The sequence below is a fragment of the Daphnia pulex genome, chromosome 5 (assembly GCF_021134715.1).
Source record: "Daphnia pulex isolate KAP4 chromosome 5, ASM2113471v1".
NCBI lineage: Eukaryota > Metazoa > Arthropoda > Branchiopoda > Diplostraca > Daphniidae > Daphnia > Daphnia pulex.
The window spans coordinates 11,835,858-11,849,038 of record NC_060021.1 but is presented as its reverse complement, the minus strand read 5'-3'; the positions used below and the strand labels follow the sequence as shown (position 1 = coordinate 11,849,038).

At 44.0% G+C, this 13,181-nt stretch overlaps 2 protein-coding genes across 3 annotated transcripts in view; one reads left to right on the top strand and one right to left on the bottom strand.

Moving 5' to 3' along the window:
- Positions 1–13,181, bottom strand: part of LOC124193321 (thyroid peroxidase-like) — a 47,204-nt gene that overhangs the window by 27,634 nt on the left and 6,389 nt on the right. The gene's annotated exons all lie outside the window — the stretch shown is intronic.
- LOC124193325 (peroxidase-like) lies at positions 784–9,166 on the top strand. The gene is made up of 11 exons (XM_046587089.1): positions 784–1,114; positions 2,642–2,830; positions 2,911–3,054; positions 3,146–3,354; positions 3,453–3,623; positions 4,620–5,143; positions 5,207–5,320; positions 5,388–6,021; positions 6,087–6,195; positions 7,610–7,751; positions 7,878–9,166. The coding sequence occupies exons 1-11, from the start codon at positions 1,110–1,112 to the stop codon at positions 7,914–7,916; spliced, it is 2,280 nt and encodes a 759-aa protein (XP_046443045.1). The 5' UTR covers positions 784–1,109; the 3' UTR covers positions 7,917–9,166.

The window sequence follows — 13,181 nt, the reverse complement described above, 5'->3', positions numbered from 1 at the left end:
CCGTCTTCAGCCGGACGGTGTGACAACAACTGTCCAGGTGTTTGTTTGATTGTATTTGAATGGGGAAGCCAACAGTTTGGATTCGCATTGAACTTGACGAATGTACCCGTTCGCTGTTGCTGTTACCTGGTCGACATAATCGAATTTAGAGTGAATTATAATTACAGAGCGAGAGATATGGCGAATTGTTGACACCATTTTCTTTCTTTAATTTCGACCGGCGAACGCGTTTTTCATTTTTTGTTTTAGCCTTCCCGCAGCCAAAAGGCAAAATAAAAATAAAAAATCGAATTCTTTCTTTCCTCCTTATTTCACGAGGCGGTCGCACTGGCCAGACACAAAGCGAAAAATAGATGCCATCTGGTCCACTACACGGGATAACCTATCCTATACTCGCATAGTTTGCATGGGCTCGCTAGTTTGGAATATTCTTTTTTTTTCCTTTTTTTCACCGGGAAGCGTTTTATCCAGCTCACATTCACACATTTTCTCCGCCTGCAACAGTTCCCTCCCGCTGCTTTTGGAGGTGGCTAATTCCCGACAATATTCGCCAGTTTAGTTGTGCACTGCATGTGCATAGCCCCCTTCCTCCCTGCCCCCCCTCATTCTGGTTGTTGGGGAGGGTTTTTTCGTCTTGTTTTTTTTGGCTTCTGGTCTTATTTGATCTCCCCATTTCTCCGTACTGGGCCGCCACCGCCGCTACTACCACCACCACCTGCTTTCGCTGTTCCTCCCGTAACCGCCACCACCGGCCACTACCACCACCCGCCCTCCGTCGCTGGCACTCACGCACGCCAGGACGACGACGACCAGTATATATAGAGGGGCCCTGTAAGGTAGAACAGCTTGCAAAGAGAAATACGACGTCACAAGACGTTGAATGGTGTTGCCTGACGGACGCACATAATACCTCCAACGGAACCTACTACGACTCCTTCAAAGTCTCTGACGAGTTTGCTCCATTCGACTGCCCATCGCGCACAATCAAACGTGTTGCAACGGATCAAGAGTGTTCCATTCAAATCTTTTCCGCCCACTCCGCGATCACAATTGTTTGGAGCCGATTGACTTTTCAGTGACATCAAATCGGTGGGCATCGTCACATTAGAATGAGGTAAGTGATCCATTTGATTGCTGAGTGGAAATGCACACAAATATTATTAGTATGTCGAACGAAATCATTGAAGCGACCAGTGTACAACCAGTTTTGTATGCGCGCCACAATTGTTTGTTTTTTTCTTTACCGAGTCGGTGCTTCTGATGGGAGTCTGGGACTGCGGTAAACAGGGAAAAAGGGGTGACGTCGGTTAACTGGCCAACTGGCCCACATAGACCGTAGGTACGTGGGATCTCCATTGCTAGTGAATATAGGCCCAGTCGCCAACAACAATACAATCATTGTGACTGCCGCGCAAATCCCTTTTTTTCTCACACGCGAACCTCGGCTGTTATTCAGTTCTTTTTTTGATAGAAGTACCGCAACATTACGGGAGGACCTCATAACTTTTCTCGCCCGTATTCTTTCGTATACGTGGACTGCAGGGAAATTGTTTGACTCGATTCCTGTAAAAATAACGTCACATGTTGCCGATTGATGGAATCCGACCAATTCCGTCATCTCGTCAAGCGCGTCGCCCGGCTGACAGCCAAAAGATGAAGAGGGAAGGAGCAATGCAATGAGCAAGGGTTGTTGCATTTTAATTGGCTATACACAACCCAAAAAACAAAACAAGTCTGTTGTTATTGTAACTCATTACGATAGCCACACCGGTTTTCTCTTCTCTTCTCTCAAGAGGAAGAATGATTCGGGGTGGACGGACGGAGAAAGGAGACAAGCGGATTAGAAATTATTCAGCGTGTCGGTGAATAAAACAGAAAAAAAAGGGGCAGCCGCTGGACACGCTGGCAACTAACAAGTGGAGAACAGAAGCCGAGAAAAAGAGAACTCGATCTGCTGGTATGATGCGGTGTCGATGCGTTTTCATTCATTCGCAATTGGGAGGAGGAAAGATGATGAAGGCGACGCCCACCCGTTTCACACGGGCCGAGACGACGACTCCATTGCGGCGAGCGATTCACGTATATGTGCCCACCGTTTCCAATCGCACATTCGGAACGGTTTCATTTCTCTTCTAGAGAAGAAATAGGAGAAAAACCTCTTTAGAAATAAATAAAAAGTAGGTCCTTCACATCTTTCAAGCGTCTCTCCAGTCAACGGGGAAACGGCGCAAAGTCAAAGATAAGGGATACAGTTAACGGACAAAGTAGCTGCGAGGGAGAGACAAATCTGTTGCGTCCAAACATTCGCCCGACGGGAAACAACGTTCACACAGGCCAGAAGAAGAAAGAAGAACAGAGCGGAATAAGCCGTGGCGTCCGTTGGCTGTCCAAATCACACGACCGTGTCGTAAATAACACCCGAGGACGGACAACAAACGGGGCTCTCGTTTCACTTGAATTGAAAGCGCTAAATTTTCCGTCGACTATAATATATTCACCAACTCGATAATCCCCCCCCACCCCAATCGGGTGGTAATTCCCTTTTATTATCTCATAGTCTCTCATTCCTCTTTTCTTTTTCTTAACGGTGGACCATCTTGTTGCTGTCGTGATTTGTATGTGGGTTTATGGCGACCGGCAGCGCATTCCGCGGGCAACAACAACAACAGCCGCGATGGGTCATTTGGTCCTTGTTGGCGTTGATGGGAGCGATGGCCGCAGTGGCGCAACCGCCTCCCTTCCAGAAACCCGCGTTCGGCCGACTGCCGTCGCAGCAGCAGCTGCACCAATCCGGACCCAAATGCGCCCTCGTCGTGCCCAAAGGCAACGGGTATGGAACAAAAGAATCAAACAACTGTCAATTGGCCCCAACACCTGTCATAATCGTTTTTCTATATTTGATTTGTCTAGAGAAACATGCATCAGTCAAGAGTCCATCAACCGGGCGTTCAGCAAAGCCTCAAAAGAATTCAGACTCATCGAGTCCAGGGATGGAACCAACGCCGAGCAACTGGCCGAAACTCTGCTGGAAACCAGTCGCCTCCTGGCCTTAGAGTAAAGAATCAAAACAATTCATTTCCTTTAAAAAAAAACGGTCAAACGGTGCGGATATTTAAAAACGACGATGGTTTCAACTTGTCTGCAGGCACAAAATGGAATCCAACGAGATTCACGAGGCCTTGCCACTCATCGACGTTTTCAAGACCTCCATCGGCCGTTTTTGCTCCAAGCCACAAAAGTGTGAGCTCAAACGGTTCCGCAACTACGACGGCACGTGCAACAATTTAGACAATCCAAACTGGGGCGCCATCTCAGCCCCGTTCCGTCGCCTCATCCCACCCGACTACGCCGATGGTATTTCACCTTACCATACAGCAGATGATATTTATCATCTTATTCTTTCGTGAATGCATTTTTCTAATTTCATTGCTATTAAATAAATCCAAACGCAGACATCAGCCTGCCGCGCATTTCAGTCACCGGCGAACAGCTGCCGACGGCCCGTTACATTTCGTCCACCATCCATCGCGATCTCGGCTTTCACGATCACGCAGTCACAGTCTTCCTGCCGGCGTTCGGCCAGCTGATTGATCACGACATGGCTTCTGGAGCAGAAACTAAAGGTTCGTTTCTATTTATAACTCCCAGCAGCCATTGCAATGCCCACACACACACAACGCCTGTAGGCCAAAACAAAGAAAGCGATCTTTATTTATTGATTGGTTTCCGCTAGTCGCCTAATTTCTCGCTTGTCGTTTCGTGTTGCTCTAATTATCGATACTTAATGGCACGTACTCACTCGACCGTACGAGGGAGACTGTGCACACTGTTTGGCAGTGGTTGGGGGATGGTTACGCAATCGCGAATAGTGATTCCATCTTGTGATGATTCGTGTGTTTCCAATCGCATCGGTTTGGGAAACTTTCTCAACTTTGGCCATCCATGTCCACATTGGCCTCCTATCGACTGTGGACCGCGCCCAAATTTGGGAAGATGGATTTTCGTTACCACATACACTCAAGAGTCTAATCTCAGAGAGATTGTAATTTGAGAGAGAAAATCCCTCCGAATGAAAAAGTAGAAAAGACTATTAAATCTTGATTAATGCAATCAAATAAAAAATGAAAGGGAGATCCAACCTAAAAACATAACAGGGATGTGGCATTGTCTCTTTTTATCCGACCTTGCTAATCGCCCAGAAAGCCAAATTCACTTCAAGGTTGTTGTCCGTCCAACTTGAATTCAAAGCAGATATCATTCGAGCTGGCACGGGTAACAGCACATCAGCAAGTCAATTCGATTGCATCAGATCGACGACGTCTGCATCGTTTCCCAATCATTTCCCACCTGTTTTGCTATTCCAATCTCGTCCAGCATTCCCCCCACCCCGATTATAAATGGGCAAAGGGAAGGCCATTTAAATGGGGCTGGGCAGCATTCTTTATGGACAACGAGGTGAAATGAGATAAATGTCGCAACTTTTAAGTCCCTTTCGAAAGCCGAATGTCATAAGACATTCACTTGGCTTGACGCAATCGATAAATGATTTTAAAAACGACCTCTGCGTCAACCAACCCACTAGTCCCAAACTCATTTGAATGGATTGAAAAATCTTGCAGATCCCAGGACGAATGCCGAGCCCAAATGCTGCGACGTGTCTCCCGATCGACGCCACCCGGCCTGCTGGCCCATCGATATCCCGGCCAATGATCCTTTCTACTCTCTGTTCGGACGGCGTTGCCTGGAATTCGTCCGATCGGCCACCGGATTGAAAGACAAATGCAAACTGGGATCGCGCAGCACCTTCAACACAGTCACCAGCTTCCTGGACGCCAGTTTCGTCTACGGAACGGCCAAAGACACGTCGCACAAGTTGCGCACCTTCCGCGGCGGATGGCTCAACAGCAACACGGCCCTGCGCAATTTGGGGCTCAAGGAACTTTTGCCGCCCAGGACCGAAAATCCCGACGACAACTGCAAGCGGCCCAGTCGGGATCTCTTCTGCTTCGAGGCCGGCGACGGCCGAGTCAACCAGCAGGTCATGTTGGTCACCCTGCACACCGTTTTCTTGCGAGAACACAACAGAATCGCGGCCCAGTTGGGCAAAATCAATCCTCACTGGGATGACGAACGAATCTTCCAGGTTTGACTCGACTTTATTCAATTACTATTCAAAATAAAATAATGATTTTGATTTCCCCAATAGGAAACGCGACACATCATCGCCGCTTACATCCAGCAAATCACCTACAACGAATTCTTGCCCATGGTCCTGGGCAAAGACATTATGGAAGACTACGGACTCCTCCTCGACAGAGACGTATAAATCCAATCATTTCAGACATAAATCAAACTAAAAAATAATTGTTTAACTCACGAAACTGCAGGGTTTGTCGTCGGATTACAACCCGAAAACCAATCCCAATCTGCCCGTTTCGTTCTTTGCGGCCGCCTTCCGCTTCGGCCACTCGGTCATTCCGTCCCAGATTGAACAGTGGAGTGTCACTCACAAGCACATTGGTTCCAGGAGACTCAGCGAGCTGTTCAACCGACCGTTCGACACCTACCAAGGCGGAGTCATCGATCGATACATCGCCGGTTTCATGAATCAAGTGGCCCAGGCTGTCGACGACGCCGTGACAGAGGAATTGACTAATCATTTGTTCGCCGAGCCGCTCAAGAGTTTCGGCACCGATTTGGCCGCGCTCAACATGCAACGAGGCCGTGATCACGGCGTTCCGTCCTACAACGCCTACCGAGGATTCTGCGGGCTCCGTCGCGCCAGACACTGGAACGATTTGGCCGGATCGTTCACCAACGAAACGCTTCAAAAATACTCGAAGACTTACGCCACCCCCGACGACATTGACCTGTGGACGGCCGGCATCTCAGAACGACCTCTGCCCGGCAGTATGGTCGGCCCAATTTTCGGTTGCATCATGGGAGAAACGTTCAAAAACTTGCGCTACGGCGATCGGTTCTGGTACGAGAACGGCGGCTTGCCCAATTCATTCACGCTAGGTATATCAAATTCAATTTCAATCAAATGACGACAAAACGAGTCACGTTTCGAATTTGACACGCAGATCAAGTCAACGAGATTCGCAAAATCAAATTGTCCAGACTTTTGTGCGACAACGGCGATCGCATTGAAACCGCCCAAGTCTACGCCATGGTCCTGCCTGATCCTCAAATGTAAGTGAATTTAAAAACCTTTTAAAAAAAATCGACGAATAGAAAAAATGGCGTTTGAATTCTGGCGCGTTTTTTTTCCAAACACAGTCGGCAGCGCCATCTGTTAGTCAAAATACAAGTAGCGCCGAAATGGCGGAAAAATTGGAAAATTGGAAAAAAAGGCGACCAGATCGAACGGGAAAAAAATAGTAAACTTTCCTGCTGCAGACATTAAATAGATGCGCAATAATATGCGGGTTTTCAAAGCTTTCTCTCGGGACTAGAGGATCTCGCCGACTAGCACCAAGGTTGAGCACAACAAAGTGTTGAGAGGGAAAAAAAAACAAATAAACTCTTTTTGGCCAAAGACCATTACTCCTTGGGGTAAGGCCAGACCATAGGGGGGAAATCCCCCAGCATGTATACATAACAAACCCCCTGAATAAAACAAAAGCTCAAAACATCACCAATCCAAAATAAAAGGGAAATCTGTTGGCGAAAGGTTCATCTTCTGTCGTCGCATCATCACAAGGCACATGCAAGTCTAATCGACCAGCGTGATGAACAAAATCGATCCATCAGCAGAAGACTTTCCCCTTAAAAATGAAAGCCCTAGGCTCATGGCTTGAATCAAAATATTTAAAAAGAAAAAAAGAAAAAACAAAATTGAAAACTTGTTTTTTTTCTGTCGAAGCCAAATCGAACGGGATCGATCCACGTTGAAATCGAACGTTGTTGAAAAATGTAGCCCAAGATATAGCGAAAGTGAAACAGCATAAAAACTTAAGAAGTGATAAGGCATCTAATGGCGACGCCCAATAAAAAAAAAAAACTACGCCATTGGATTAAATCGGGGATTTTGTCTGTCCAGCGATATTGGCAAGGCCGTGAATGTTTAGAACGTCACAGTCGGATGTGGGCGACGAATTACAACAACGGGATTTGATTTAAAAAAAGAAAAAAAAACCAATAACGTGGGCTTTTTTCAACTTGCGAAAGAACACAAAAATGTAGCCCAAATCGAAATAAGCATAGCGGCGGCAGCAACCGTTGGGTCTGTATTGCGTCACGGGTGCTGCACGCACGAAATGTGTGCTACTGAACTATAGCCAACAGCACGCATAGCCTTGAAAATATTATATGGCGTCACTCTCTGCCTTATTAGTCGCGTCTCTATTTCGTTTTCTGTTTTTGTGTTTTTTATCTCCCATTTGGCGATCAGTTGACGACCGCGGCTATTTCATTTTTCAAGAAAATCTCATATCGTAAAACAATAAGATTACCAGTCCAATCCTCCTCCAGAGTGTTACGTAAGAGTAACCATGTATGTTCCCCCCCCCTCCTTTTTTCATTGTCAGCTCGATTTTCATTCCAATCTCGTACATTTTTAGACAAAAAGTAAATCCCTTTTTTCTTCAAATCTTGTGTTTCGCAGTAATCCTCGCGTGCCTTGCAAAAGTTCCGTCCTGCCTCGTTTGAACTTGGAATTATGGCGGGAATCGAAAGGGAAACCCAATGTCAAGAATCCGCAATTTGCACCAGGACCGCCCAATTCTTTCCCCGGAGGCTTCAACAACGTGAGTACACACACACACAACTGTGCACTCTTCTTTTTGGTGCTTTAAAGATAGTGATTAGTCGCTATATTAATAGTATTATGGTCTTGACGTCATTTTCTCACGGACAAATTTCACATTTCTCAGGTGCCATCGTTCAACGACCCACGGCCGTTTTTCAATTAATCGACAAAAAATCAACACGCAGGGGCGGAGGGAGAGCGTTCAATCAACGGGGCAAACAAACCAACAGCAAACGAAAAAGGAAAATGTGTCAAGTGAAACCAATCTCCAGCTCCTTCATCGCCACATCATTATCATCAGAGCCATCGAGTATATACAAGTAATCAATTCAGAAAAGACCAACACCAAATTAAAAATGATGTCGATTAAAGTTTAAAAACAGAAAAAAAAACTCATAAAAACAAAATTTAAAAAAAAATTGAGGCCGACGACTTGAGTCGAACGAAACCGTTTAAAATCGCAGTTTCGTACAATTCAAGTTTGTTTGATTATTATCGTGAATGAATTAATTTTAAATAGCAAATATTATCTTTGATACTTAATCCTCAAAAAGTTCTTGATTGTTTTCCTGTCCACGGGTCGCCCAACCCATTTTGTTTCAATCCCGTTTCAACAACCAAAACCGCAATCTTTTTTTCCCATTCATTTCTTCGATTTCTGTTCCGTTTTCCTGATTTTTATTTCGAATCTCGTTCCTTTTCTACTTTTTGTTGTTTTCCCGTTAACTTTCCCTCAGATGCAATTCCCAATTCAAATTCAAGCAAACTCGAACTTTAAACGAGTGCTGTCCCGAAAACTACGACGGTCAATTGTGTTGTTGACACACAATTGGGCCGCTGCTACCATCACTTCCCACCCAGTTTACTCTGTCGTATCTCCCCTCTAGCGCTCATTATTCGGCCTCAGCTCACAATGCCCAGCAACATTTCCAGTTTGTGTTCCGTTTTGATTTTTCTTTTATGGAACGGGGAGGGCTGGGCTTACCGCCGATGTCAATCGAATTCAAAAAACGGGATTTCGCAGAGGAATTTAACTCATTTAAAAAAAGGGAAAAACACTTACGACTCACGTAACTGATGGGGGGAAAAAAGCCATTCACTCTCCTTATTCCATTTGAATTTTTTTTTTCTGTATAAATTTTTCTGAAATGATTTCGGTTCTGAAATGGAGGATTTTTTTAATTTAAAACGTTTTTTCGTGTGTTGTTTCTTTCTCCATCATTCTCTCTTTACGCTAGCGGCAAAAGAAAAAAAAAGATGACGGATTCGTCTGGCTGTTTTCTCGTTAAAACTTCTCCCTTTTGACTTTTGTTTCGCGCGTCTAACCGTCTCCACTGTAATCTCTGTTCGTCTGGATGAGAGCAAAAGAATGAAAAAGAAAATAACAAAACAATATACATGCATATTATATGACGAAAATTATCATCATTATCATCGCAGCAGTATGTCATCGCTATAATTACAGTCGTCTTGCGTAACCTTAGAACCAAAGTTACCAAACCTCCATGTGTGTGTTTATACGGAGGACTACACAATCATCCATTCAAGACCATTTTCGAAGGTTTGTTTATCCACATTTTTTCGCCTTTTTTGTCGAATAAAAGAAGAAAAAAAAAAGCCCGAAAAATTGTTGGAGTGAGTAAATTGTTACACATCACCCTGTGGGTTATCTGACGGTGCAAGGTGAGAGAGAAGCCACGAACAATGATTAGTAATTGTATGCGTATGCGTACATAGACAAGAGAAAGACCCAAAAATTAGAGTGCGAGGGTTGTTTCATTTTGTGTTACAAGAAACGAAAAAAACAAAAAAAAAAGGCAGAAACCCCAAATCAAACAATCATCCATCGAGGTCGTTTGCCAATTGAGAAAGGCACGCGGCACAGCAGCAGACACAAAAGTGCAACATAGAGAGAGAGAGAGACAGACAGACGGAGCTGTTTTCAGCAGCAGCAGCAAGCCAACAGGTTTCGGGGCCGTTTGGGAAGGTAAAAGTTGACCCATACTATATTGCCATTACTTGAATTGACTCGACTTCAATACAAAAAATAAGGCTAATACAAGAATAATAGTAACAGGCGCAAACTATCATTTCAAAAAATTATGATAAAATATTTTTTAAAATGGATGCTGCTCGATAAGGGATGTTTGCCACACGACACATTTCTAAAAATAAAAGAAATGTTGATGCCAAAGACAAGATAGCAACTCATTTGAAAAGATGGAAAGAAGAAGATAATTAGTTTCAACGACGACAATTTTATCGCCATTTTCCAAATGGATTCGTACCCAATACATCTGTCTTGCACGGCAGCCAGCCAATAAGAAGACTGTCCCTATTTCAAAGTTCCTAAAAGTGATGGCTGATGGCAAGGACCACTATAGTGACTGGGGCGCTGGCCAGTGTGTACTTTCTCTTTTATTTATTCCCCACGTCCCCACGTCCCAACGTCACCAACAGCCGACACGCCAAAAGTGGCCAGAAAGAAAAAGAAAATACCAAAAACAGAATCGCTGCTATCCGATTGACACTTACAGACTCTACAAATACTTGTACCGAAAATAACCACAGTGATTGGGCACATACTTGCTTCAACTGTCCCTTCAAACCTGATGGCCAGCTGGCCCGTCATTTCACTTACGAAAGGCAATGAGGTGAAAGGGCGTTTTTTCATTCTAAAATAAGTGTCCACTGTGAAATATTTTCAGATAAGAAATAATTTGGTCAATTGTTTCAACGTGCTGCAACTAAAAGGAGGAAAACCAAATTTTTAATTTCTGGGTTTGATTTCAAGTTGGTTCAACGGCCAGGAAGAAAAATAAAAGTTGACACTTGTGTCAACCAGTTGAAAGATTCATTTCTTGTCCTCAGATGGAACAATTTTTCCACTTGTTAAAAATTCAAACTTAGAAAGTTTCAGCGCGCATTATGGTGTACACAAATTCTCCTCCGTGCTGTGCCAATCAAACAGAATTTGGTAAGGGAAAAAAATTACAATCGAATTCGTTGATTCGGTGCGTCACCTCTTGGTTGGTTAATCGGAGCTATTGAGTTTAATAACTCCAATCTTCCCGCCGCAAATTTGAAAAAGGCGGCGGTGATGGCATTGAAAAAATGAAAAAAAAGGCGCGCTTATTACATGGCCGACGCCGCCACTGCAGGGATCAAGGCAACAACAGAAATGAGCTACCAAAAGAAATTACAATAAAACATGAGAATAGAAAACGTTGGTGGCGCTGAGACTTTTTCAAATAAAAAGAAAAATGGCAAAAAGAAACAAATGAACAGCAAACGATAACAAACCGCGGCCGTTTTTTTCCCTTCCCTTCGTTTAATATTTAATTTAATGGCGAGCTATGTGTGTGTTTATTTGTGACTACGTCATCGAATCGAACCAGAAAAAATAAATAAAAAGTCGGCACAAGGTCGCCCCCCCCTCCCGTTATTGGAACGACGGGGGCAGCGGGTGGTGAAGAGATTGGATTGTTGAAATGAGATCAACTTCTTCATTTTCTGGATTTCGTATTCCCAATCTATCAATTGCAATCCACACGAGACACGTAGACGTCGCTATCGCTTGGAAAAAAAATGATGAAAAATTAAAATTCTGACTGAGTGAACTAAATAACTCGTTTCCAATTGGAGAATAATAAAAAAAAGAGTCCGGGACATAATAAGTGACTGCTATTATTATCCCATGTAGCCAAAAAGTCAATGATCCAGTTATGAAAACAAAAGTAAAAGGATAACAAAACAGAGAGGGGGCGCGATATCAAGGAGCCCAAAAACGGTTGGCCGCCGCTGCAGCTCCTAATAAAATCGCCACCGCAGAGGTCGGAGCAATTCACACAGAAATATCAAAGAATGAAAGAAAAAAAGCCAAACTTGTTCGAGATATTTGGCACTCTTGTGTATAAATGCCAAAAATTAAATGAGATCAAATCTTGGGCGGTGGTTAAGTCCATCTCGGCCAGCCAAAAAGAAATAATAATAATAATAAGAGTATGCATTACATGTGTGAGACTGCAAGTGTGTTACTGGCCTAGAAATTGACCCACATTTTGAAACGAAAGAAAAGAAAGAAAAAAATTGTTGTTAGTCACACTGTTGAGGGAATAGTTTTTAATAACAACTGGCCAAATCGTAACCGAAAAACTCGGTGGCACGCGTTAAAAAATTTACGGATCCGATAAGTGGGCGGGTGTTGCTATAAGTGTCAGTTTATTGTCGGTGGCGATTCTTCACGCTCATTAATTCTCTCCAACGCAAAAATTCGGTGGTGACGCTTCGGGAGTTGAAATCAAGCGGATCAATCGCCACTGAAAAAACGGCCCACACACGAAAGAAAAAAGGCGCGGGTGAGATCATAATAATTCCGGTGAGAAAAGGAAAATGAGAAGAGCGTCAGCAGCGTCGCAACGCATTCATTATCGATTACGTTCCAGTTAACGAGTTGGAAACTGGCACACACACACGAGCCCAGCGCACAACACCAAGGTCGCCCCTTTTATTTTTTGTGTGTTAAAGCTACAGAGAGACTATCATTTTCTGAGATCTTTCTTCTTTTTTTTTTTTTCTTTCGGCTTTTTGGCTGCGAGGCAAAACAGTTGTAGTATAGTTGTACCAGCTCGTGATGTAAACGAATTGCGTGCGTGACTGCCACCCACCCGCCCGCCAACCAGCACCTCTAGGGCTCTCCGCTCCCGCTGCTTTTTTTTTTTGGTTGGGTTGCCAACGTTAATATTCTATTAACTTTTGAAAAACTCTTCATCTCGTTTGTCCTCTCCTCTACTCTTTGTCTTTTTCCATCACACGAGATTGTTATCCACGAAAATAAATTAAAACATAGTCCCGATCTTTGAATTAAATCAATTAACCGGCGCTGCTCTTCTGTCGTTTAATTGAATTTAAAAAAGCAAGAAACAGACAAAGTTTGGGACGAAAACGACAATGTGAAAATGCCTGCGACTGGTTGTTGTGTTACCTCGGTCACTCGGTCACTTTCTTTCTTTCTAACGGGGCACTTGGGTCGACCGCCACAGGACACAAATGCGACTGTGACTGACTTGTGACGGACCCCAAAACGATCGTCCACTGTCTGGCTCGTCCACGTTCCTCCTGACGCTACATGGAGAAATTGCCATCCCTTCCATAACATCAACCGTAGTGTCCATTTGGCGAAAACAGAAAAAACCGAAAAAACCAAAATCGTTTTATTTACTGGCGATTTTATTGACTTTAATCCGCTTCCATTTCGCAGTTGTTGGGGAAAGGATTCCAGTCACGAAACGCTTAGAAAAAGAGAAAAACAAACAAACAAAAAACAGGTCGAATGGATCCCAACTTGTGAATTAAAAAAGAGCTAGCCCGGTAAAAAAATAAAAAGAGACAAGTTTTCGGGTTACGTGAAAAACAAAAAGTCGGAGAC